Genomic DNA, 22,113 nt, shown 5'->3' on the forward strand with positions numbered 1-22,113 from the left:
GAGGTCTCTGGTTCAGATCCCGATGCCTCCTAAAGAAGACAGTGAGGGAAGGGGATGGGGCTCAAGTGATAGGGCTTCTGCCTACCATATGGGAGGACTCTGGGGCCTCCTGGTAAAAAAAGAAAAAGAGAAACTTGCCTGCACAGTAAGCCAGTGTCTGCATGGTGAGCCGAGTGCCCACATGGCGAACGAGTGCCCACGCGAGGGCCTGTGTGGCAACCTGAGTGCCTAGGTGGTGACCCAAGTACCCGTGCAAGCGCCTGTGCAGTGAGCCAGTGCCCATGTGGCGAGCCATGTGCCCGCACAGTGAGCCAGTGCCTGCACAAGTGAGTCACGCTGTAAGATGATGACGCAACAAAAGAGAGACGAAGGGGAGAGTCAAGGTGAAGCGCAGCAAAAAGCAAGAAGTGAGGTGGTACAGGTGACAGGGAAACTCTCCACATCAGAGGTCCCCAGGATCAACTCTCGGTGAATCCTAGAGGGAAAAAAATAGAGAAGAAAAGACAAAATGAGAAATAGATACGGAAGATCGCACAGCAAATGGACACAGCAAGCAAAAAAAAAAAAGAGCAGGGCTGGGGGCGTAGGGGAAAGATAGTGAGATGGTGCAATGGGCAGGTGCAGCAAGCTGACACAATAAGAGACACAAGAAGAAAAGCATAATGAGAGAAAAAATAAAGCAGGGAGCAGAGGTTCTCAGTGCCTCCTAAAGAAGACAGCAAGCTGACGTGACAGGCAGCCATGGCAAGCTGATGTAACAAGATGTCTCAACAAAAGACGTGGGAGGAAAAATTTAATGAGAGACACAGCAAAGCAGGGAGCAGAGGTGACTCAAGTTTTAGGCACCTCCTTCCCACATCAGAGGTTCTGGTTCAGTTCCTGGTGCCTCCTAAAGAAACAAGGAAGACGAACAGACAAAGCAAGTGAAAAACAACAAGGGGGTGGGGAAAAATTATTTTTTTTAAAAACTAAAAAATATATATAAGGGATTCCCGTGTACGCCACCCACACACACACACTTTTCCACACTAACAATATCTTTCATTAATGTGGTACATTTGTTACACTTGATGAACACATATTGAAGCATTGCTACTAACCATGGAATATAGTTTACATTATAGTTTACACTCTGCCCCACACAATTTTACAGGTATTGACAAAATGTATAATGGCCTATATCTGTCATTGTAATGTCCTACAGGACAATTCCAATGTCCCAAAAATGCCCCCATGTTACACCTATTCTTCCTTCTCCCTTCAGAATCTCTGGTAGCCACTGCCTTTATATCAATGATACAAGTTCTTCCATTGTTACAATAATACTAATAATAACTCTATAATAGAACAATATTAAGTCTACTTTAGTGCATTGTTCATTCCCCAATCTTGAGAATTTGGGGATGGTGATGACCTCTTTGTTTCTAATTGAGAGGGGGCTTAGATCCCATGGGGCAGCTGGATAGAACTATCTTCTTGCAGTTGCAGACACTTTCTGTTCCTTGAGATGGGCATTGTCCACCATCATCTCCTTGTTAGTTATCCTGAATGAATCCAATGAACTGGAGAGTAGGTTTTGCAACTCTGTTGAGATTCAGGGCTCAACTGGTACATGAACGGACCAAAGATTTAAGTCTCTGGGACATATATTAACAAGTATAATGATAATTATTGGTTTAAATAAAAGGAGCAGAAGAGCCATTTGTAGGGAAACTATTAATATAAATGAGTCTAACTCTGTTACAATGGGGTGGGTAAATTCCAAAGTAAGGCCCACTGACAGGTTGCCAGATTCCGGAGCCTGTCTGCCCTGCTTGTAGTGTCTAGATATTTCTGGAGCCCTCAGGAGCTCCACTGTTTGAGGCATTGTTTACTGTGGCTGTCAATGAGATCCTGCTGAGATGTGCCTAAGCATAACCTCTGGAATGACCTCCTGATGCATTTTGAAATCTCTTAGCCATAAAAACTCATTTGTATTTACTATTTCCCCCTTTTGGGCAAGGTCTTTTTCCAGATGCATTGCTATTTGGTGCTTGGTAATAATCCCTTGGTGCCAAAAAGGCTCATACCCAGGAGTCATGTCCCACATGGGAAGAGGCAGGTAGTACTTTTATATGCAGAGTTTGGCTTAAAGAGAGGCCATATTTGAGCAACAAGGAAGTTTTCGGGAGGTAACTTATGGTCAATATACAATACTAGTAGGCTGTTTCAATTTCACAAGGAAAGGTTCACTAGCACAATCATCAATATCAAGTACCCATCAATGGCCCATTCTCTTTCACTAGTGACTGCCCCTGTGCTTGGAGGATTCTTGCTGGCCCCTAGGAGAATATGGCAGAACTCCCCAGGATGGGAACTGGATATTCTTTCGGTTATTGTGTGGCTCTCTACCTACTTAACACTCGAACTTTTCCATATGCCTCATACATTTACCTTTTGAAAAAGGTATCACCTTTCTAGAGAAGTTCCTCCAGCTGCCTTTGCCCAATTACGCCTCTGCACCTGGCGCGTGGGAACCAGGTTGCACGCCATCCGCCAGCCGGCTGACCCCATGCCGGAACTACAATTCCCAGCGGGCTGACAGGGGGCGGGCCTGGCGCAGCGCGCTTGCGCACTGGCGGAGGCTCGGGCCGTGCTGTGGTTCCCGCCAATTCTTAGGCTAGTCCCGTGTGGGTCAAGATCTGTGCTTCATGGAGACGTTTGACCCCGCCGACCTGCCTGAACTGCTTAAACTTTATTACCGGAGGCTCTTCCCCTACGCCCACTACTATCGCTGGCTCAACTATGGCGGAGGTGAAGGGCGCGGGAAGCGGGGTGGCTGGGGAGGGGCTGTGAGACGGCTCCGTGCGCGCGGTGCCGGCGCCTTCAGGTATTATTTCGAACCCTCCCCACCTCCTCTAGAGTGGAAATGGGCCGAGAGAGGGTATGATAACCAGCCTCCGACCGCACAGTGAAAAGCACAGCCTCTGCTCCTGCCACTGCCTGGTCAGGCCTACTTCAGGTGGCCTGTTACCTGCTGCGAGAGGGTTAGTGGTTGTAGCAGGACGCTGCAGAGGTGTGGTCTGCATCGGGGCAGCCCAGCGTCTCCGGGAAGAGGAAAGATACTTCCATCTCTGCTGCTGATTTCATTTATTAGTGCCCACCAAGGAGAGAGGTGGCATTAGATTTTGTAAGATAGTTCTGCATCTTTTCCCTTATTTTTGCTTTTTCCTAGCATGTAAGGGATGCTAAATCCCTTCACATTAGGGACTAGGTCTTGTCCTTTTGTTTACATCAGGCACAGTGTTGGGCCTAAGGAGCTCATTAAATATCATCTCGTTGGTTAATGTCATATGCCCCGAATTGAATAAAGTACCAAATTAATTCTAAAATGTAAATTTTTTTGCAGTGATAAAGAATTACTTTCAACACCGTGAATTTTCATTTACTTTGAAAGATGATATTTATGTTCGCTACCAATCCTTCAACAACCAGGGTGACCTGGAAAAGGAGATGCAGAAAATGAATCCATACAAGATTGACATAGGGGCAGTGTATTCCCACAGAGTAAGAAACCTTTTTTAACGTATTTTATTGTTTTGTATTTTAAACCAAGGATCAGTAGGAGTAGGTGTCCCCAGCATTTTGGGATAAAATTTTAAGAGTTTAAAAGGGCACTGTTTAAGAAACTTTATTTAGCTCCTTTCGCAAGTAGATTGTAATCTTTTTTGTTTTTGACGCTGTATGCTACTGATTGGAAATCACCGGCAAGTGAATTATTTGCATTCTCACTAGAACAAAAAAAATGGTGTATATCTGGCCGGAAGACTAACGAGGAAGTCAATAGTAGGGAACCAAAAAAAGAACTTTATTTTCTCTCAGCACTGAAGTTATACGATTCCTCTCTCACACACTTCCACAACTTTTCAATTAGGAAATTCCTTTGACTACAATACTATATATCTAAAATCCCACCACTGCTACTAGTGCTACTACTATCATCATCTCCCACCTGAGTTACTGTAAAAATCTAATAGTTTGTCCTTCTATGCCCCGACCTCTTCTCAACACAGACGCCAGAGTGATCCTGTTAAAACAACTCCAATTCTGTGATTCCTGTCAAAACTATTCTCAATGACTCCCCATTTCATCCACAGTAAAAGCCCTTTTATCCCTCTCACTGATTTTATTCCAGCCATACTGGCACCTGCTCAAGCTGTCACCACTGCCTAGAACCCATTTCTCAGATTGCTGTTTGGCTTGTGCCTGTACCTACTTCAAGTCTTTGCTCAAGTAGCACTTTCTTAATGAAGTCTACAGAAGCCAGCTAACTCACTTCACCCCTACAACTGATGTAGCCTAAGTGCCTAGAATAGCACCTGGAAGACAGCGGGTACCCCATAAATATTTGTTAAATAAACCAGTATCTCCCCTTCTTGTCCTCCTTAAAAATACAACAGATGGGGGAAAAAATACATGAACAGGGATGATAAGCTTTTATATGGAGCTTTCTCTTACATTGAATAACTTGTTTCTCATATCAGTCCTCATTATTCTTTTTACAGAGGAGAAAACAGGCCCAGAGAACTGAAATAGGTTGCCCAAGCCACACAATTTCTAAATGATAGAGCTGTAACTTGAACCCAGGTTTTTTTACTCTAAATCCAAGGCTTATCACCCCTCATCAGGATAAGAAAGATAGGCAAAAAAAGTGCTTTGGAGCAGATTACACCTCTTTGGAGGTGAAGCATAAAACTGAATTCTCAAAATAAAGGCCAAGGTACCAATCTACTTCCTTCTTTCTAATTGTGAAGAAGAAAAAACCTCATTTTGTTTTTGAGCCAAGAGAGGCATCTATAACTCTTTTTCTTTTTGTATTTTGTTTTGTGATTTTTATCAGTTATATATTCACATAGTTTACAGATTAAGTAGTTCTATATGGCTTGGAGGGGGAAGTTATCCACCTCTCCCCCATTTGCTGCTTTCTAGAGACAACCACTTTATTTGGGCTGATTCTTTGTTTTTTTTTAAAATCTGGTTGCATCTCTCTGAGCAGGTCTGGAGTGTCTTTTTTTTTACCAGGAGGTCCCAGGGATCAAACCTGGGTCCTCTATATGGTAAACAGGAGCTCAATTGCTTGTGCCACAACCGCTTCCCTGGGCTGATTCTTAGGGTATTTGTCTCCTTATCTCTAAAGATTTATTTTTTTTTTATTTATTTCTCTCCCCTCCCCCCCCCCCCCCCCCCCCCCGCCCCGGTTCGTTGTATGTTCTTCTCTCACCGCTTCTCTCCTTATCAGCGGCACCGGGAATCTGTTTCTTTTTGTTGCGTCATCTTGTGTCAGTTCTCCGTGTGTGCGGCATCATTCTTGGGCAGCCTGCACTTTCGCGCTGGACAGCTCTCCTTATGGGGCACACTCCTTGCCCATGGGGCTCCACTACGTGGGAGACACCCCGGCGTGGCTCAGCACTCCTTGCGCACATCAACACTGGGCATAGGCCAGCTCCACACGGGTCAAGGAGTCCTGGGGTTTGAACTGCGGACCTCCCATGTTTTAGGCGGACACCCTATCCATTGGGCCAAGTCCGCTTCCCTGTCTCATTATCTCTAGATAGCATTTTTTTTTTTTGGCTCTAGATACCTATAAATTTTCTTTTTCACTCATACAATACGTTACACAATATATTTGGTTCATAGTAACGAAATCATACAGTATTTGCCTTTTGTGTCTGACTTGCTTTACTCAATATAATGTCCTCCAGGTTCATCCATGGTGTCATATGCTTCACAACTTCATTCCTTCTTACAGCTGCATAATATTCCGTCATGTGAATAAACCACAGTTTGTTTATCCATTCTTCTGTTGATGAATATCTGTTGATGGGTTATTTCTATCTTTTGGCAATTGTGAATAATATTGCTGTGAACATCGGTGTGCAGATGTCTGTTCGTGTCACTGCTCTCAGTTCTGAGTTTATACCCAGTAGTGGTATTGCAGGGTCCCTTGGCAAATCTATATTCAACTTCTTTAGGAACTGCCAAACAGTCTTCCATAGTGGCTGTACCATTCTGCATTCCCACCAACCATGAATAAGTGTTCCTGTCTCTCCACATCCTCTCCAGCACTTCTAGTTCTCTGTCTTTTTAATAGTGACCATTCTGATAGGTGTGAAATGATACTTCATTGTAGTTTTGATTTGCATTTCTGTAATCATTAGTGATGCTGAGCATTTTTTCATGTGTGTGTTTGTTTTTTTTGTTTTTTTCTTTTTCTTTTTTTTTTTTTTTTTTCTTTTTTGCCATTGCCAAAGAGTTTGGGGTGTTTCTTCTTTGGACAAATGTCTATTTAAGTCTTTTGCCCATTTTTTAATTGGGTCGTTTGTCTTCTTACTGTTCAATTGTAACATCTCTTTATATATCCTGAATATTGAACCATTATCAGATATGTGATTTCCAAATATTTTCTCCCATTGAGTTGGCTGCCTTTTCACCCTTTTGACAAAGTCCTGTGAGGTGCAAAAGTGTTTAATTTTGAGGAGGTCCCATTTATCTATTTTTTTCTTTTGTTGCACGTGCTTTGGGTGTAAGGTCCGAGAAACTAACACCTACAACAAGGTCTTGAAGATGTTTCCCTACATTTTCTTCTAGTAGTTTTATAATACTGGCTTTTATATTTAGGTCTTTGATCCATTTTGAGTTGATTATTGTATAAGGAGTGATATAGGGGTCCTCTTTCATTCTATTGGTTATAGATACCCAGTTTTCCCAGCACCATTTGTTGAAGAGACTTTTGTCTCATTAACATTAACTTGGGGGAAGTGAATTTAGCTCAACTGATAGAGCGTCTGCCTATTATATGGGAGGTCCAGAGTTCAAACCCAGGGCCTCCTGACCCATGTGGTGAGCTGGCCCACGCACAGTGCTGATGCGCGCAAGGAGTGCCATGCCACGCAGGGGTGTCCCCCGCATAGGGGAGCCCCACACACAAGGAGTGCCCCCCATAAGGAGAGCCGCCCCGTCCAAAAAAATTGCAGCCTGCCCAGGAGTGGCGCCACACACATGGAGAGCTGATGCAGCAAGATGATACAACAAAAAGAGACTCAGATTCCTAGTGCCACTGACAAGAATGCAAGCAGACACAGAAGAACACACAGCGAATGGACACAGAGAGCAGACAACGGGGGGGCAGAGAGAAATAAAAAATTTAAAAAAACATTAACTTGGTAGGTTTGTCAAAAAACAGTTGACTGTATAGATGAGGGTTTATTTCTGGGTTCTCAAGTCTATTCCACTGATCGATGTGTCTATCTTTATGCCAGCACCATGCTGTTTTTGTTTTGGTTTTTTGTTTTGTTTTTTTTAAAGGAATCACTTTTTTTTTTATTTTTATTTTTTAATTTCTCTCCCCTCCCTCCCCGTCCCCATTGTCTGCTCTCTTTGTTCATTCACTGTGTGTTCTTCTGTGTCTGCTTGCGTTCTTGTCAGCAGCACCAGGAATCTCTGTCTCTTTTTGTTGCATCATCTTGCTGCATCAGCTCTCCATGTGTGCAGTGCCACTCCTGGGCAGGCTGCACTCTTTTCGTGCGGGGCAGCTCTCCTTATGGGGTGCACTCCTTGCGTGTGGGGCTCCCCTACACGGGGGACACCCCTGCATGGCATGGCACTCCTTGCGTGCATCAGCACTATGCATGGGCCAGCTCATCACACAGGTCAGGAGGCCCTGGGTTTGAACCCTGGACCTCCCATATAGTAGGTGGACACTCTATCAGTTGAGCCAAATCCGCTTCCCAGTACCATGCTATTTTGACCACTGTAGCTTTGTAATGTTTCCAGGTCAGGCAGTGAAATTTCTCCTACATTGCTCTTTTTCAGAATGCTTTTGGCTATTCAGGTAGGTAGCATCTTATATTTCTTCCATTTTACCATTTTAAGTATTTATTAACTTTCCACTCTGGGAGATGAGTTCTAAGCTTTCTTTTATCTCACCTCCTACTCCAACACACATGTAACCTTTCCATTCCCATACGTTCCTAATAAAACTTTTAAATTAAAAACTAGGGTTAGATCACTAATTCAACCCCATACTCTGAATCTCCCAATGTATTCAAACCCATCAGGTAAAAAAAAAAAAGTGTTTGAATTTCCTCTTGCGGAAATTTCTCCTGAAGAAATTTCTGACTTTTCCAGTCTAGACTAATTGCTTTCTAGGCCTGGTGGATAAATAGGACCTTATAATCTCCTTTCACCATCACCCTGAATTCCTTTCACCTCTCTTCTGTGTCAGATTCCTTGTTGCCCAGATCCCATGTCCTCTTGTTTCTTGATTTACTCTCTTGTTTTGGCCGCACATATTCTCCAGGAGCTTCCTGAGAAAAGGTGTATGGAAGACAAAATTTTTGATGTCTTAAGTATCTGGAAAATACCTTTGTTCTACCTTTATACTTGACCACTGGTTGAGTTTAGAAATAATGATCCCTCAAAATTTGTAATGGAATTGAGTCACTGTCTTCTGGTTTCCAATATTGCTGTTAAGAAGACATGCCATTTTGATTCTCATTCCTATATGTTGGACCTGGAAGCTCTTAGGATTTTCTTTTTATCCCCAGTATTCTAAAATTTCACAATGATTTGCCTCAGTGTGCATCTTTTTTCATCTATTATGCTAGATATTTGGTAGACCCTTCCCATTGATTAATAGACTCGTGTCCTTCACTTTCTTTTTTCCTTTTTTTTTTTTTTTGAGTTACCAGGTCCAGGGATTGACCTCATATGTAGTTAGCTGGTACTTAGCCACTGAGCCACATTGGCTCCCCTGAGTTGGTTTTTTCATTTGTTTGCTTTTTGTTTTGTTTTATTTTGTTTTAGGAGGCACTGGGAACCCCCCGGGACCTCCCATCTGGTAAGCAGACACACACACCCTTTTTAAAAAAATATAGTCCCCCTTACCTGTTTTCTCTGTTCTCTCTAGGAATCCTTTTTTTTTAAGATTTATTTATTCATTTATTTCTCTCCCCTTCCCCCTCCCACCCCGGTTGTCTGTTCTCTGTGTCTGTTTGCTGCGTCTTCTTTGTCTGCTTCTGTTGTTGTCAGTGGCATGGGAATCTGTGTTTCTTTCTGTTGTGCATCTTGCTGTGTCAGCTCTCTGTATGTGCGGCACCATTCCTGGGCAGGCTGCACTTTATTTCGCGCTGGGCGGCTCTCCTTGCGGGGGGCACTCCTTGCTCGTGGGGCTCCCCTATGCGGGGAACACCCCTGCGTAGCAGGGCACTCCTTGCGCTCATCAGCACTGCGCATGGGCCAGCTCCACACGGGTCAAGGAGGCCCAGGGTTTGAACCGCGGACCTCCCATGCGGTAGACGGGCGCCCTAAACACTGGGCCAAGTCCACTGCCCTCTCTAGGAATCCTAAAGTCAGATGTTATACCTCTTGGACTGTCCATCTCTTGTCATTTTGCTCTACTTTTTGGGGAATTTCCTCAGCTTTATTATCTATCCCTTTGAGGTTTTCATTTGTGCTACTGAATTTTATTTCTAAGAGCTTTTTTTAGTGTGTCCTATACTTTTGTCATTGATATAATATCTCTGAGGTGTTAATATTAGTTTTTAAGTTTTCTTCTATTGCATAGTCTGCTTTCTCTAAGTTGCATTATTTTATGTCATGTCTCCCTTCCACCCCATTTCATATTAGAGCTTTTCTCAGATGTCTGCTAATTTCTTATTTGTTGGTTATATTTAAGATGGGGGATCTCTAGCATCAGTTTCTGTACATTCATGTTAGAATAAAAACTCCACTAGGCAGAGATCTTTGGTTTGATCGCTGATCTCTTTTCCTTGGACCTAGAACAGTGTCTGATATACACATATTCTTGAAGAGATTTCCTCTTAATCTGGTCAGATTCTTCAGAGAGAAATTTCCCAGTCCCCTGCCTAGAGTGGTAGTGGAAAGTTACAGAAGTGCGGGGAGGGAGGCTGGGTCTCAACATTCCATATGTAAATGTCCAGTTAATCCCTCTAATATCGATAGAATACCCCCTTCTTCAACTGTACCTGTTGTCCCCTACATGGAGAGAGTCTCTGTTTTACATTCTCCAGATGATAAATCAGGGTCTTCTGCTAGGTAAAATATCAGTTACCTAACTCTGCAAAGTAAGTGTAGGAACTTGGGGAGCTAACTATTCTTTTTTTTTTTTTTTTAGATTTATATATTTACTTACCCGCCCCTCCACCCCCCAGTGTCTGCTCTGTGTCCATTTGCTGTGCATTCTTCTGTGTCTGCTTATCTACCGTTTAGGCAGCAGCTGGAACCGATCCTGGGATCGTCTGGAGTGGGAGAGAGGTGCTCAATCTCTTGGGGCACCTCAGTTCCCCGGTTGCTGTGTCTCTTATTGTCTCCCCTTTATGTCTTTTTTTGTTGCATCATCATGCTGTGCCAGCTCTCCACTTGGGCCAGCTTGCCTTCACCAGGAGGCCCCAAGAATCGAACCCTGGACCTCCTATATGGTAGACAGGGCCCAGTCGCTTGAGCCACATCCGCTTCCCATAACTGCTTCTTGAATAGCCTTTGAACTATTCCTCCTGTTTTTAATCTCAGCCTCACCACCAACCCCTTCTGCCATCCTTCATATATACATACTCCAAAGATACTTATTCCTGAGCCTTTGGGAGGTCCTGAGGTGTAAATTGGGTTGCTCCTTATCTCTCCTTACTGATGGCATAAGATCTGGGTTTTATGGGTCCCCTCAGTTACCACTCCCTTCTGATTTCCAGTTATAAAAATTGTGACAGTATTGCCTCCTCTCCAGTTCTTACTAAAAGGCTTCCTTGAAAAACCAGTTACTGTTGTTTTTGTAGGGGTTTGAAGGGAACAAAAGTATCTGTATTCAGTCAACCTACTTTATCTGGTAGACCATCGCCTCTTTAGTATAAAGTCTCAATTCAAACACATTGGGAAAATCCTTTGAATTAATGAATGTTTTAAAATAATTATCTTTTTATTTCTTGTATATACAGTAACAAGTAAAGGTCTTTAAAACCCCTTGCAATAAGGTATTAATTATTTGTGGGTACCTTTCCGTAACAGAGACCTAAAAAGTTTCATTATGATTTATATCAATCAACAAATATTTATGGTGGATATATATTTATCAAACTCTTAAGTAAATAAAAGTTAATTTGTCATCAATTCTGGGTTTGGAGGATCTAAATTAATGAGCTTTAAATGACATAGACGTGGCCTTCTATGGTTTCTCCATTTCTCTTTGGCCACTTTTTCTGTGTGGGTAGAAAATTAGCAGATGAAACAGCATGGAGCGCTTATGGAAACTGATAGATATTTTGTATTTGTAGCCTAGTCAATACAATACAGTGAAGCTGGGAGCTTTCCAGGCTCAGGAAAAAGAGCTGGTGTTTGACATTGATATGACAGACTATGACGACGTGAGGAGATGTTGTAGGTAAGCTCCGTGTGCCTTGCCTTTTGGTGGGTGGTGTCACTGACAGGGAGTAATGATGCCTCTGCTCCAGTTCTGCAGACATATGCTCCAAGTGCTGGACCCTCATGACAATGGCCATACACATCATCGACCGAGCATTGAAGGGCAAGTATCGGCATTATCTGAGTTGCAAGAATCTTTTTCCTCTATCTATACCATTATAAAATTTAATCTCATAAATTTTCAGTATGTTTCCTTGAAACATGATAGGGAAGTGATTCAAGTAAAGTTGCAGTCAAAACTCTAATAAAGCCGTTGAGCAATCCAGTGCACTTTCTTCCAAGTCAGTCATTTATAGGGTCTGTGTGCTAGGTGCTGTTCTAGATGAAGGAAATATGAAAGATAACAATTCCTTCCTCAAATCAGTCACACACTCTAAGGAAATAGATAAGAAAATTGAGGATTGCATTTAAGTAGCATGTACAGGCACTCTGGGGATATAGAGCAACAGGAGTGTACACAGGAATGGGAAGACATTGAGTTGGAAAAGGCTTCCCAGAAGTGAGGATAATGATAATGATAACTAACTCTTATATAGGGCTTACTATGTCCCATGCACTTTTCTAAAATACTTTAAATATATTGACTCCTTTAGAATTCCAAGGCAGATCTTTTAGGATAATGGTCAGAGAGAGAAATGGAAGTGCTGGGGCATGAAGAAATTCTTGGCAGAGAGACTTGGATGGATAAAGACAGGAAGGCAAGAGTGTGGGGCACTTGGGAAATTAAAATAATTGAGTATGGTTAAAGGGAGAGTACATGTAAATAGATTAAAATTGAAGTTAAGGGGTTAGCAGATGTGCCTCATGTGGTTGAGTGCCTGCTTCACACATGGGAGATAAAAGAACAGTCACCAAACTAGGTTTCCAGTGCCTCCTAAAAACAAAAAAACAAACAAGCAAAGCAAATGAAAAACCAACTCAGGGTTGCCGATGTAGCTCAGTGGTTGAGCTAAACGCTGGCTTCCCCCATATGAAGACCTGGCTTCAATCCTTGGCCCCAGTACCTCAAAAAATAAAAATAAAATAAAATAAGGAAGCTAAGAAAGTAAGCAAAAACCAGGAATTTGTAGGTTTATATTAAATCTTATTATTCCCCCCTTCTTCAGAGGACTTTGGATTTAAGCATCGTCTTTGGGTGTATTCTGGAAGGAGAGGCGTTCATTGTTGGGTCTGTGATGAATCAGTTAGGAAATTGTCCTCTGCAGTACGTTCTGGAATAGTTGAGTATTTGAGTCTTTTAAAGGTAAGGTCCTCTTAATGATAATTTATACTTCTTTTTTTGCCAAATGTTACCAAGACTCATATGTTTAATAACAAAGGAAATTAAACTATCTTTTGTACAATCCACATTCCAGAGTGATGATCTTATCAATAAATCAATTAAAATCATAGTAGCTACATTGTTTAGTATTTCATATTTTATAGTAAGTGTCCTCTGTGGCAAAAGGATAATTAATTCACTTTTCTGGTTCATTCATTTCAAGAAAAGTTAACACAGTTACAGATTTTGAGACTATATGAAATAGCATCCATGCTTCTATACTTTGACAGAATGTAATAAATGTCTTTGCATTTATATAATTTTAAATATAATAATAGAAAACTTAAATATTTTCATTTCATTTATGTTATGTGTATGTATTAGTCAGCCAGAAGGGGTGCTGATGCACAGTACCAGCAATCTGTTGGCTTTTATAAAGGGTATTTATTTGGGCTGGAAGCTTATAGTTACAAGGCCCTAAAGAGTCCAACTCTAAGTTACTTGCTCACCACACTCTGTTGCCACATGTTAAAGCAAGATGGCAGGTGATGTCTGTGAGGGTTCAGCTTTCCTCCGTCCTCTTAAGGCTCCGTGGACAAAGCTTCTTCCTATCTCAGCTGTGGACAGCATAAGGCTTGTCTCTCTTCCCTGGGCTCATTTCTTTCCAGGTTCAGCTGCTCTGGTCCCTTCACAAGATCAGCTGAAGACTATCAGGCTCATTTCTCTTCCCAGGGCCACTGTGGTGTCTAATGAACTGTTTCTCTTTCTCTATGTTCTTCTCTTCTTCCCTGTGAGCGTGTTTTAGCCCCAAGGGAGCTGGGCTCAATGCTGAGTCATACTCTAATGATGTGGTTCGATCAGAGCCCTAATCTTAACATAAGTTAATCAGACGTCTCAGCTGAATCCAATACAATCAAACGGTTGTCATACCAGAGGAACAGACCAGTTTACAAACATAATCTATTATTTCTTTTTGAAATTCATAAATAATATCAAACTGTTACTATGTGATAGACACAAAGTTCTTTTTTAATGGTTTATTTTTCAGGGTGGTCAAGAAGTTAGAAAGAAAGTTCACCTCAGTGAAAAAATTCACCCTTTCGTCAGGTCTGTTGGAAAAGATTCCATACAGTTTGTGTCTGATTTATCTGCATGTACTTTTAGAGCTGCCTTATTATTAATTTTCACTGCTGGAGTAGCATTTATACTAATAATAGCTACAGTTAATTGAGTGCCTATTTTGTGCTGCAATATCCGTGATAAATACTTTATAAATGTTTCATTGGTCTTCACAGCAACCTCATGAGATACATAATAGTATCTCCATTTATATGAAGAAAGTGAGGTTCAGATAAATGGTATAACTTGCTTGGCATCACACCACAAGTAACCTGTTAAATTCAGGATTCTTGCTTCCATCTGCTTGACTCCAAAGCCCATGCTCTTTCCATTGAATTCACTATTTCTCTAGGATAGTGGAAAGATATTGGATTTAGGAGTAAGACTCCCTTTTCTGCCATTTCCTATGACCTTAATAATATATTGGAGCTTCCATTTCCTTATTTTACAATGGGGAGAATAGAAACTACCCTACCTATCTCTGAGTGTTGTGGCAAAGATTTAAATGAAACAGTAGGTATGAAGTGTATTTGCACATTGCCGAGCTCTATATAATTAAGATGTTAAAGCAGGGAGGCAAATGTGGTTCAGGTGATTGGGCTCCTGTCTACCATATGGGAGGCCCCAGGTTCGATTCCCGGAGCCTCCTGGCCTGCACCACTGTGGAGGGCTGATGGCCCATGCTGTGGCGAAGAGCTGAAAGCATGCAGCAAGCGCAAACAACAAGGGGGAAGGGTAGAATAAATAAATCTTTAAAAAAAAAAAGATGTTAAAACAAGTAATTCAGAGTAGAAACATTAGACATATCCCACATTCGCCTGCTGATCTATTGTGTTGTCCTTGCTTGGTTGCTTTCTATCCTTGTTACTTATTTATTTACAATGCTATTAACCGTCTAGGTTTTGGAGTTTAATTAAAAAGTAAATATTTCTTGAATGTCTATTCTGAGCCAAATGCAATGCTGGTTCTTTTCCTTGAGTATCTCATTTAACTCTTGTAACTCTTCAATGGAGTATTATTCCCAATTTACCCCCATTAAGCTCTAGGAAGCAGTGAAATTTGGAGTAAGCGCTAGTGTCCAAATGGTAGCAATACCTATGTGGTACATGTGTTGCTAACAGTGTTGGGCTTTATTTTTTTGTTTCTACAGAAAGTCTATAAACATAATTAAAAAATACTTTGAAGAATATGCCTTGGTCAATCAAGATATTCTTGAAAATAAAGAAAGCTGGGATAAGATTTTAGCTCTTGTTCCTGAAAATATCCTTTCCTGAGATCATTTTAAGCTAGTTGTACTGACCTGTGATGTTTTTTGTCTACATATTTTCATATACTTATTGCTATAAGTTTAATCTTTTTTACCCAAAACACCACCTTAGTTTCTGCATTTTTTTATCTCTAATCTGGAATACAATGAGAAATGAGGCCATTTCACAAATCAGTTTCCTCAATTTTGGAAGATAGTCCTCCTAGATTAATGGCTATTTAAGGAATGCTGAATAATTTAGTCAAAATATGTGAAGTCCAAGGAAATCTTTTACATTTAACCATATAGTTATTTTCTTAGGCATTCTTTTTATCATATCACCACTGTTTTTACAGAGGAATCTTTAAGGAAATAAGTGTTTACATTTGCATTGCAGAGACCACTTATAATTACTTTATAGTATTTATAAGCTCTAGAGATTCTTATGATAATACATACTGAAAACAAAGTTCTTCATTGATGTGCCCTAAATGACTGTGTTCCTTAATGACCCATCACCAATTCATGATGATCTTCAGCAAGCCTTCCAAAAGCATCACAACTCACTTCAGCGTTGGGAGTACTTGAAGAAAGTAGCCAGCAAATGTCAGGTATATTCCCCTGAAATCTGTACTACAAATATAATAATGCAGTGATTATTTAAATTCTGGTTTTGCTTTTTAAGTTATACATGGTTGAAGATCATTTTTCAGCCTTCTTTAAAGAAAACCACAGAAGTTCTTATTGATCCTCATGCTGGCTTATGTCTGCTTTTAGAATAACAAAAATGACAAATGTGGACCCTGGCTAGAATGGGAGATCATGCTCCAGTACTGTTTTCCCCGGCTGGATATCAATGTTAGCAAAGGAATCAATCATTTACTGAAGAGCCCTTTTAGTGTTCATCCTAAAACAGGTACTGTGTAAAGAAAGCAAGGAAACCTGAGAGAAAAGTGAAAGTTATTTCTTGTTTTAGCAAGCATATCATTGGGTGTGAAGACATAATCTCTGAGATATTTAAAGGTTGAAGAATTACCATCAGCTAATATCTAATTAATTTATTTTTTACATTGTCAATTAAATACCCAGCAGATCAGTTACTGCTATGTAAATATTTTCAGTGGGGTTTCTGGGGCTCTGTAATAGATTTAGAGTTGGAGAGGACCTTAGGAATCAGTACTCATTGTACAGTTGAGAAAACAGTGGCCTAAGAGATTAAGATGACTTGTCCCGTCATAAACAAATTGTGTCAAAGATAGGAACAGGGAAACGGACTTTGGCCCAGTGGTTAGGGCGTCCGTCTACCATATGGGAGGTCCGCAGTTCAAACCCCGGGCCTCCTTGACCCGTGTGGAGCTGGCCATGCGCAGCGCTGATGTGCGCAAGGAGTGCCGTGCCACGCAAGGGTGTCCCCCGCGTGGGGGAGCCCCACACGCAAGGAGTGCGCCCATGAGGAAAGCCGCCCAGCGTGAAAAGAAAGAGCAGCCTGCCCAGGAATGGCGCCGCCCACACTTCCCGTGCCGCTGACGACAACAAAAGCGGACAAAGAAACAAGACGCAGCAAATAGACACCAAGAACAGACAACCAGGGGAGGGGGGGAAATTAAAATAAAATAAATAAATCTTTAAAAAAAAAAAAAATAGGAACAGTATTCAGTTCTTTTTTTTTTTTTAAGATTATTTTTTATTTATTTCTCTCCCCTTCCCCCGCGCTGCCAGTTGTCTGCTCTGTGTCCACTCACTGTGTGTTCTTCTGTGACCGCTTCTATCCTTATCAGCAGAACCAAGAATCTGTGTTTCTTTCTGTTTCGTCATCTTATGTCAGCTATCCGTGTGTGTGGCGCCATTCCTGAGCAGGCTGCACTTTCTTTTGCACTGGGCAGCTCTCCTTACGGGGCACACTCCTTGCACGTGGAGCTCCCCTACACGGGGGACACCCCTGCGTGGCAGGGCACTCCTTGCGTGCATCAGCACTGCACATAGGCCAGCTTCACACGGGTCAAGGAGGCCCAGGGTTTGAACCGTGGACCTCCCATGTGGTAGGCAGAGGCCCTATCCATTGGGCCAAGTCCACTCCCCCCCCCCCTTTTTTTTTTAAGATTTATTTTATTTATTTATTTCTCCCCATCTCCCTTATTGTTTGCACTTGCTATATCTATTCACCTTTCTTGTTTCTTTTTAGGAGGTATCAGGAGCCAAACCCGGGACCTCTGATGTGGGAGGGAGGTGCCTAATTGCTTGAGTCACCTCTGCTCTTCTGCTTTGTTGTGTCTGTCATTGCTTTTCCTCCCTGCGTCTAGTCACATCATCTTGTTGTGTCAGCTCTCCATCTTCTTTAGGAGGCACTGGGAACCTTTGCTCCCTGCCTTGTTGTGTCTCTCATTAAGTTCCCTCTTCTTATGTCTCTTGTTGTGTCAGCTTACCATACCAATCCACTGTCTTCTTTAGGAGGTACCAGGATCTGCGCCAGCAACCTCCCATGTTGTAGGCAGGAGTCACATCCACTTCCACAGAATTCAGTTCTTTTTTTTTTTCTCTCCCCTTTCCCCCACCTCCACCCCGGTTGTCTGTTTTCTGTGTCTATGTGCTGCGTCGTCTTCTTTGTCTGCTTCTGTTGTTGTCAGTGGCACAGGAATCTGTGTTTTTTTGTTGTTGTGTCAGCTCTCCGTGTGTGCGGCGCCATTCCTGGGCAGGCTGCACTTTCTTTCACGCTGGGCAGCTCTCCTTATAGGACGCACTCCTTGCGCGTGGGGCTCCCCTACGCGGGGAACACCCCTGCGTGGCAGGGCACTCCTTGTGCACATCAGCACTGCGCGTGGGCCAGCTCCGCACAGGTCAAGGAGGCCGGGGGTTTGAACTGCGGACCTCCCATGTGGTCCTAACCACTGGGCCAAGTCCGCCACCCAGAATTCAGTTCTTAAAACTCAAAAGTTCAGTGTTTTTCCACTCTCTTGCTTCTTTAGTTCTTTTTCAATACTTTTAGCTTTACTCTTTACATTTCTCTTAGATAAGATTTGGTGGACTGAAACAGACTTTAAAATAGATATAAAAGTGGCTATATTGACGTAAAACTTTGCTCCGGCCAACCAGGGGACATAGAAGCATACATTTGTCCTCTTTGGTGTCAGCAGTCATACTCTGTCACTTACACACTGTGGACCTTAGGCAAATTAACATCACTGTGCCTTAGTTTTCTCATCTGTAAAATGGAAACGATCTTAGTACCTACTTCAGTGGGTTACTGTGAAGATCAAATGCAAAGTGCTTAGAATAGTGTCTAGCACACTTTCAATTCTCCCAAACTGCCTAGTTTCCTTTAGTGACCTATTTGACCCTGTGGTCAATAGGGTATACATTTATATAACCCCTCTTCAAACTTTGTTTTTTTAGCTTCTTTTAGTAATATGCTAATATTTCCTTTTTTTTTTAAGATTTATTCCCCGCCCTCCCCCCGCCCTCCCCCCGCCCTCTTTTAGTAATATGCTAATATTTCCTTTTTTTTTTTTTTTAAGATTTATTCCCCGCCCTCATTGTTTGCACTCACTGTCTACTCTCTGTGTCTGTCTGTTGTGGGCTCGCCTTCTTTTTAGGAGGCACTGGGAACCAAACCCAGGACCTCCCATGTGGGAGGGAGGTGCCAATTGCTTGAGCAACCTCCACTCCCTGCTTGTTGTGTCTCTCATTGTGTTTTCTCACTGTGTCTCTTTGTTGTGTCACCTTATTGTGTCATCTTGTTCCGTCAGCTGGCTGTCTTGCTCATCTTCTTTAGGAGGTACCGGAAACTGAACCCGGGACTTCCCATGTGATAGGCGGGCATCCAACTGCTTGAGCCACATCCATTTCCCTAATATTTCTTATTTGTTTCAAGTTTAATTCTAAAGCTTCAGTGGGTATCCCCTCACTCTAATATTCAAGGTTTGGGTAAATAATTATTTTTACTCATATCTTTTTATTATTTTCCCTTCCCTTTCATTTTAAATAGCTGCAATCTTTTTACTCTGTCCTCAAACAGCAATTCCCAATTCCTTTAATTATTTTATTTGTACTCACTAGCATTCTTTAGGTTCATTATGTCACTTTTGAGATGTGATTAATTTTATGTAGTGTACCAGGTGCAGATATTGTAAAAGGTTAATATTGTCAATTTGATTTCCAACCTGGTTTTTAAAGATGCCCAGCATATGGTCTATTTTGAACTCAGCAAATAAACCAAGTTAATGTAATGAATTATTTCCATCTATTTTGTTCCATTTTTAGGGTTTACCAAATTTGAGATTGTTCTAAATTTACATATGGGAGGATATTAGAAAGAGAGAGAGAAATTTAAAAGTTGGGACAAGAGCGACTGGAACATAGCTCAGTAGTCTTTAGCATATGTTTTTTGTTGTTGTTAAGAGAAAGAAAAGGCACAGCTAGCATGGAAATACTTTATATTTCTAAATATTGTTCTTAACAGATGAGTCTAACCCTTGTTCTAAATTGTAAATAAAAATTTTAACCAAAAATAGTAAGAAACAGGCTATAATGGTTTGTATTTCACAGTCATCAGTTTATAACTTTTGGTTCTTACAGGTCGCATTTCTGTTCCTATTGATTTACAGAAAGTGGATGAGTTTGATCCATTTGCCGTTCCAACCATAAGGTATATTCCACTTCATTGATCACTGCTTATTTGAATTTGTGATTTTTGTTCTGAATTTGCAGTCAATTGGATTAGATTGCTCCCAGAGAGGTAGCTGCATAGGAACATATATTTGATTATGGAACCACCTAGCCCTGAGGTTCCATAATGATGCCCTAGTAGAGCTACATTTCCTGAGTTCCACAGAACACAAGTTTTTCGGCTGCTACTGTGCATGAAAAGATCTTAAGGTCAAGTAAGTTTGGGAAATGTTGACTTAAATTAAGTTTCTTTTCTGTAAGATTTCCCAAACTTTAATATTCAAATATACATGGAAAACTCCAAGATAAGTTTATAATATGCCAAATTTAATTGGCCACATAATTTTTTCACAGAAAAGTTTGTGAGGCTTAAGTGTTATCACACAGTGGGGAAAACTAAGCAGGAGCCTACTTTGAATTTCTCCTATTCTGTGACTTGTAGCGCCATCTGCCATGAACTGGATAACATTTCCACTAACGGAGAGGAAAAAGAGGAGAATAAAGCTGAAGCCGACATCAAACGTAGAACCAGAGGTAGGTTAATGTATTGAAATCGCACTTCTTATATAGGTATCTTCTGTCATTCCAGCAATTAATTTATTCCCCTTAAATCCAGCTTGGAACAAGTACATGTTTATCCTAAAGCCTGCTTGGTAATAAATAATGTTATAGCAGTGTTTCTGTCTTATCTTCACCAATTGCTTAAGTGGTACTGTTACTCCAATGTGATTCAACAGATAACACTGAGCAACTTAAAAATGGTGGGATCTATATTGTAAGAATAAATTGTCAGTTGGTGTTGTTAGTTGTTTGTTGTTGTTGATATTGTTGGCAATTGTTTGAATCTCAGAGTTTCTTAGATTAACAGCTCTTGCTACCTAATTGAACAGGGCCAATCTGTTGTCTCTGATTGACCTTTTTCGGTCAAAGATTGCTACTCTTCTTTCAAAATCCAAGCTCAAATATTGCTTCACCTATACCAGCTCTAACATAATACCTAAGCATAGAACATTCCACTGTTAATGTTTATGGAAAGAGTAAAAGTATTCTGTTTAAAATATTTGAAAAAAGTCCCCAACATTTAAGATCATAATAAACTAAAAAAGGGAACTCAGGGAAAACAGACAATCCAAGGAATAAAAAAAAAACCTTTTTTTAAAAAAGTATAATATCCTTAGAGAACAATAAGAAAAGATACTGCATCCATGAAACAAGATCAGAATCCTATGAAAAAGAAACACTCAGAGAACGAGAAAGATCTCTTAGAAATAAAAAACAATCATTAGAATAAAAAAATTCAGTGGCAGGGTTAGAAGAGAAAGGTTGAGATTTCCCAGAAAGTAATACAAAAAAGATGTTTCTTCTTGTCTTTAAGAAGAAGAAAAATTGGCCCGGCCCCAGGCTCACTGGGAATCCAAGGAGAGGGTCCTAGCCCTCAGGTCCCTGCATACCTGCTCCCCTACCTCCTTGAGCCTGGAGGCTTCTTGTTTGGGGCCTCTCAGAGTCTTAGGAAACGGGAAAGCTCTGAGTTGCTGAAAGGCATACAAAAAGTTGAAGCAGCCCCATCTGCAGTGAAAACGTGGGGTGAGACGCTCTCGGGATGGTTGGGTTATAGCAGGAGTGTTTTAAGACTGAATCATATGCAACCTGCGAGGAAGCAGAAACATGAAAGATCTCCACACAGCTCTGGAGGTTCCTGTCTGTGGCTACTGCTCGGGAGAAGCCCCATGGCTCAAGGTTACTGTGACAATTTGATATTGTTTATGAATTCCAAAACTAGATATTGGATCATGTTTGTAAACTGGTCTGTCCCTCCAGGCATATTAAATTATATTGGATTCAGAGGTTTTCACATTTACTTGATTAAATAATGATTAAGTCTTTGATTGGGCCACATTGTAGGACTTTGCATCCCCTCCTCCTTGGTGGGTGGAGACACATAGAGAAACTCTACTGCAGAGAAGGGAGTTTGGTATTTTGATCCTGTGGCCTGGGAAGTAAACACGTAGAGAAGCAGATATGTGAGGAAGGAGAGAAGGCTCAGTTGGACACAGCAGAGACCCCAGGAAGAGAAATGAGCCATTTGATCATACTCTACAGCTGACCTTGTGTAGAGAGCAGAGAAACGAGCCCTGAGAGAGGAACAGGACTTATGCCAGCCTACAGATGATATTGGAAGAAGCTGGGACCACAGAGCCTCCGGAGGTAGAGGGAGGCTGAACCCTTGTAGTTATCGGCAGCCATCCTGCTCCAACATGTGGCAGCAGACTTTAGTAAGGGAAGTAATTTACACTGTTAACTGTAGGCTTCTACCCCAAATAAATACCCTTTATAAAAGCCAGCAGATATCTGG

General features: G+C 41.5%; 1 protein-coding gene across 3 annotated transcripts in view; it reads left to right on the forward strand.

Annotated features, from left to right (window-relative positions):
• Positions 1-2,589: 2,589 nt before the first annotated feature.
• The window catches only part of PRIM1 (DNA primase subunit 1), a 33,848-nt gene continuing 14,324 nt past the window's right edge, over positions 2,590-22,113 (forward strand). For all 3 annotated transcript variants that reach the window (XM_004466150.3, XM_023591048.3, XM_071218815.1), the window contains exons 1-11: positions 2,590-2,793; positions 3,389-3,546; positions 11,325-11,431; positions 11,502-11,575; positions 12,579-12,715; positions 13,782-13,840; positions 15,003-15,112; positions 15,618-15,709; positions 15,876-16,014; positions 19,671-19,740; positions 20,203-20,294. In XM_004466150.3, coding sequence (XP_004466207.1) covers positions 2,691-2,793; positions 3,389-3,546; positions 11,325-11,431; positions 11,502-11,575; positions 12,579-12,715; positions 13,782-13,840; positions 15,003-15,112; positions 15,618-15,709; positions 15,876-16,014; positions 19,671-19,740; positions 20,203-20,294 — 1,141 coding nt within the window. In that variant the 5' untranslated portion in view covers positions 2,590-2,690. The remainder of the gene's footprint in view (positions 2,794-3,388; positions 3,547-11,324; positions 11,432-11,501; positions 11,576-12,578; positions 12,716-13,781; positions 13,841-15,002; positions 15,113-15,617; positions 15,710-15,875; positions 16,015-19,670; positions 19,741-20,202; positions 20,295-22,113) is intronic.

The sequence above is a fragment of the Dasypus novemcinctus genome, chromosome 12 (genome assembly GCF_030445035.2).
Source record: "Dasypus novemcinctus isolate mDasNov1 chromosome 12, mDasNov1.1.hap2, whole genome shotgun sequence".
NCBI lineage: Eukaryota > Metazoa > Chordata > Mammalia > Cingulata > Dasypodidae > Dasypus > Dasypus novemcinctus.